This window comes from Vespa mandarinia, chromosome 18 (assembly GCF_050613455.1).
Source record: "Vespa mandarinia isolate Hongniang chromosome 18, ASM5061345v1, whole genome shotgun sequence".
NCBI classification, from domain to species: Eukaryota; Metazoa; Arthropoda; class Insecta; order Hymenoptera; family Vespidae; genus Vespa; species Vespa mandarinia.
Window position 1 is genome coordinate 979,083 of NC_140827.1, and position 4,703 is coordinate 983,785.

At 52.1% G+C, this 4,703-nt stretch overlaps 1 protein-coding gene across 1 annotated transcript; it reads left to right on the forward strand.

Annotated features, from left to right (window-relative positions):
- Positions 1–1,427: 1,427 nt before the first annotated feature.
- LOC146872428 (uncharacterized) lies at positions 1,428–3,909 on the forward strand. Its single transcript, XM_085662590.1, has 6 exons — positions 1,428–1,607; positions 1,718–2,008; positions 2,081–2,305; positions 2,371–2,988; positions 3,117–3,378; positions 3,482–3,909. Exons 1-6 carry the CDS (start codon positions 1,428–1,430, stop codon positions 3,907–3,909), a joined length of 2,004 nt encoding a protein of 667 aa, XP_085518716.1.
- The last annotated feature ends 794 nt before the right edge of the window (positions 3,910–4,703 follow it).

The following is a 4,703-nucleotide window of genomic DNA, read 5'->3' on the forward strand; positions in this document are numbered from 1 at the left end:
ACGTTGACGCTGCCCGAAAGTGATATGCGGAATGATACATAAAACGCGGTTCTCGTGGAAAACACACGGCGTCAACGCATTGCACCCACGGGAGTGTCAGGAAGCCGATGAAGGAAGTAGGTGAACGGCAAGGGCGGATGCTTCATTTCCGACCTTATAGCCAATAGCTTTCGCAACAATAGGGGTAGTTGCGAGGGTGATCACCCCCCCACTTACGGAGGCACCGCGTTCGGAGACGGCCAGGCACTCTGGAGGGAAAAAATTAAAACACATGGAAAATAAAAACATAAAAAAAACTAAATATACCCAACCAAATAAACATTAAGCAACAAAATACCCCAGAATCACCTGGAAAAAACATCGCTGCACAATGCAACAAAAGCGTAGGCTCTCAGCCTACGAAGGGAACACCACAAGATAGAGAGAGAGAGAGGAACTAGCGAAAGCGAAAGTCCTCCTTGCAAATATGAGGGCCGCTGTGAATGTAAACAATGCGATTAAACAAGGGCTCCCAGAACTGGAGGAAATAATCGATAGCCTCGAGTTCTTGTAAAAATCTAGAAAAAAGATAGAGGAAGCGAGGATCCCCGCCTGAGTCGCTCAGCGGCCTCGTGCTAACTCTGTAGCTGATGCTAGCACAGCTAAGAGAGTAGCCACAAGCCCGCCGCAGTTTTCTGAAGAAAGCCTCAAAAGATCGAGGCAAGAGGCGACAACTACCGAAGTCACCAAGTGGACGGAGGTCGCTAAGAATAACCAAAAGAACAAAAGAAAAACCAGGGAAGACGGCAACGAAACCCCCACCGCAGGAGAAAAGTAAGAAGAGCAAAGCGGAGGACAGGCCAAGAAGAAGAACGAGGCCGGACGAGATCCTCCTCAACGCCGCGCAAGGTAAAACCTATGCAGACGTAGTCGGAGCTATCCACCAGCGCATCAAGACTAGCGCTGCAGGGGTAGACGTCAAATCGGCCCGGCTGACAAGAAAGGGAGGTATTCTTCTCGAGCTTAAGAGGACTACTGCGGAAATCAGGGACTCTTTCACAGAAACCCTGAGGAAAGAAGTGGAGCAATTGAGCAGCATCAGAGAACTGGTGCCCAGAGCTACGCTGGAGATAAGGAACTGCGATTGCTGCACATCGGTAGCAGAAGTAGAGGCGACGAATTGGGCACCGTGGCCATCTGGATCTCAGACCCCCGTCAGATACATGTGTCGGATCAAGGATACGGACGCGGTTATGTTTGGGTGAGACATAATTCGATGACCTATGTCAGCGTATATCTCACCCCGAACGACCGGATAGACGACTTCCAGACCAAACTGGACGATCTGGAAGACGCGCTGCGGGAAATGCAAGGGAATCTCATTGTGGCTGAAGACGTCAATGTCAAAGCTCTCGAAGGGGGGAGGCTAGGCCGGACTCCAGAGGAAGATGAATCATGGAGGTGTTGTTGAGACTGGAGCTAGCAGTGCTGAATACAGGCTCGACGTCAACCATCCGAAGGCCTGGCTACAGAGAGACGATCCTGAACGTCTCTCTAGCCAACGAACATCTTGTGGCAAGAATCGCTGGCTGGCGGGTGATCGAAGATTACACCGAGAGCGATCACCAGTACATTTTATTCGACGTACACGATAGGAGGCCAGCCGTGACAAATGCAGCCCGACCACCCCGGTGGACTATCGCTAAAATGGATCGAGAGAAGCTGTCTTCAGTAATAGATGAAAAAATTGGAGATTCCATCAAATTGCAGTCGCGAGTCTATCGCCAACTGTACAAGCCAGGATGATTACTGCAACTATGCAGCACATCCAAAAGGTTTGCGCGATAGCGGTGCCAAAGAAGAGCACGAAACCGCAGAGGAGTCCTGCATATTGGTGGACGAACGAGATCGCAAAATGTGCGTAAGGTTTTGCCGGTTAGCACAACAAGCGAAGAGACGCGAACTCGGCGTTGCTGCCTTGGCCGCAGAGTATCAAGCGGCCAAAAAAGTATTGAAGAGGACCATCAAAGTCAGTCAACGACGGTGCTGGAACGAGCTGTGCCTGGAAATAGACCAAAATCCATGAGGATTAGGGTACCAGATCGTCACACGCAAGCTGGCGACTCGAACGCAAAGAATCCCTCAGGACGCGAGGACGTTGGAATACATCGTGCATACTCTATTCCCCTCACAGCTGAAGAGAGAGATTAGCACGGCTGCGCCTGACATACCCGATGCGCCACAATTTACGGAAGAAGAGCTACTCAGGGTCGCATCTTCTATGCGGAACAAGAAAGCTCCAGGTCCAGACGGACTTCCAGCGAAAGTAATTAAAGCCGTTGCGCAGAGTCAACCTGAGCTCTTGCTAAACATGTATAACATGTGCCTCAGAGGGGCATCTTCCTCGCCCCGTGGAAGAAAGCGAGACTTGTGCTCATTAGCAAGAACAAGGGTCCAGCAGTTGCCGCTTCGTCGTTCAGGACTATATTTATGCTGGATACGGCAGGCAAGCTCCTGGAGAAGCTGCTTAGGCCACGGCTGCTCGCGGCCGTAAGGGCAGCGGGCGATCTTGCTGCCCGTCAGTATGGATTTCGATCCGGCCTCTCCACCATCCACGCAGTCCAGGAGGTTTTCGCTAAAATGACGGAGCGCGGGAATCACCGATCCCGCCCTTTGTGTTTGCTGGCCACCTTAGACGTGAGAAATGCCTTCAACTCCGTCAGGTTGGACTTTGCAATGGAAGCGCTAGAACGTAACTTCATTGTTCCGGAGTACCTGCTCCGAATACTCGGGGACTATCTGAACGAGCGCTTCCTAGAATACAGTACTGGCGATGGTCCAAGAAGCTTGGAGTTGACATCGGGGGCAGCCCAGAGCTCCATACTGGGACCGGATAACTGGAATATTTTCTACGACGGTATCCTACGTATGGCAGTCCCCGAAGGTGCTTTCTTGGTTGGGTACGCAGATGTCATTGCAGTTGTCATAACTGCAAGAGACACGCAGGAGGCACAGCTGCTGCTCAACCAGATTATGCGCAGAGTCATCTCCTGGATGGAAGAACACGGGCTATCCTTTGCAGCCCACAAAACAGAAATCGTGCTATTAACGAAGAAGCGCATTAACACCTTGCGCAGCTTCACCTAGGAGACGCGGCGGTCCAGACTAAGTCGGCTGTTAAATATCTTGGTGTAATGCTTGACAACAAGCTTAATTATAGAGAGCACATAATCAAGGCAGCCAACAAGGCGGCAAAAGTAGTAGCCCCGCTGGGAACACTCATGGCCAATGTCAACGGTCCCAGGCCGTGCATGAGGAGACTACTGATGCGTGCCGCCGAAGCAGTGATGCTGTACGGTGCGGAAGTATGGGCCGAGGCGCAGCGAAAAGAGAAATATCGTAAGCGTATAGCCGCGGTACAGAGGAGGGGCGCCCTCTGAATCGCGTGCTCCTACCGCACGATCTCAGAGCCCGCAGTGCTAGTTGTCGATCGATCTACCAGCCAAGGAGAGACAATTTGTCGATCAGCAGAAGGCCGTTCTGGGGAAGGAGGAGGCATCAAAGAACGCCAGGTCTAACAGCATCGAGGCCTGGCAAAGCAGATGGGAGCAGGAGCCTAGGGGCACATGGACTGCACGACACATCAGTCGATTAGACAACTGGATAAACCGCGAGGCGGGAGATGTCGATTTCTACCTCACCCAATTCTTGACAGGGCATGGCCTGTTCTGCTCCTACCTCGCAAAAATGAGGAAGGTAGCAAACGGCAACTGCCCCTATGGGAACTCAATCAACGACGACGACCACCACACGTTCTTCATATGTACCCGGTGGAGCGCCGAACGACTCGCTTTGGAGCAGGACCTCGGAGACATTTCCCCCGCAGTATTCCCTGCCTGTCGTAAGAGGCGACTAAAAGAGACTGTATGAATGATGTATGAATGTTCTTGTATGGTTGTCTCTATCTTTGCTCTTCTGCCATATCTTTTTCTACTCTTTCTATCTCTCTTTGGCTTCCTTCCGTTCCTTTCCTTTCCTTTGAGAGCCTGGCTGTCAGTAATGATTTGTTCTAAACATGGATAGTACGACTAACGAAATAAGCGGCCATGGGAGGGATACCCATGCCACGGCGGTATCAGGTGGTGGTAGGCCAACCGCTGTCGTCAACCAACGACTGCCAGGAGCTCGGGGTAGGCAACCTGGCCCCAGCTTTGGATAATGCGTCAGGAAGGGCACCACAGGTAGGCGACTTGGCTTGCGGTGTATCTAATGCGCCAGGAAGTGTAGGAAGGGAAGAGTACCACTTGGAGGAGTGGCAAAAGGTTGCCAGGAGCCGTTGAGGGCATGGGGTTCTCCGGCCTGACGATAACAAAACAAGGGAGGAAGAATAAACGTGCGAGGCCCGTGGTTTACTTGTCCGAGGAGGATGAGTCGGTGGTAGACTGGCCCGTGCTGGGTGAAAGAGGACCGGCGGAGACCCCTGCCTTGTCTCAGGTGGAGACTGGTAGGGTGATCGATACGCTGAGGGAAGCCTCCATAGAGGTCGCAAGCGCCAGGTTGAAATGCCGCAACCTTAAAGAGGTCATCTCGGGGGACATGAAGCGTACCTATAGAATAACTATGGAGGGACTCAAGACCCTAAGGGTAAGGCTCCAAACCCGAGCAGATGAATATCCGTCAGCGAAGAAGACAATTGAGCAGCTGAAGGCTGAACTCAGGGCCAT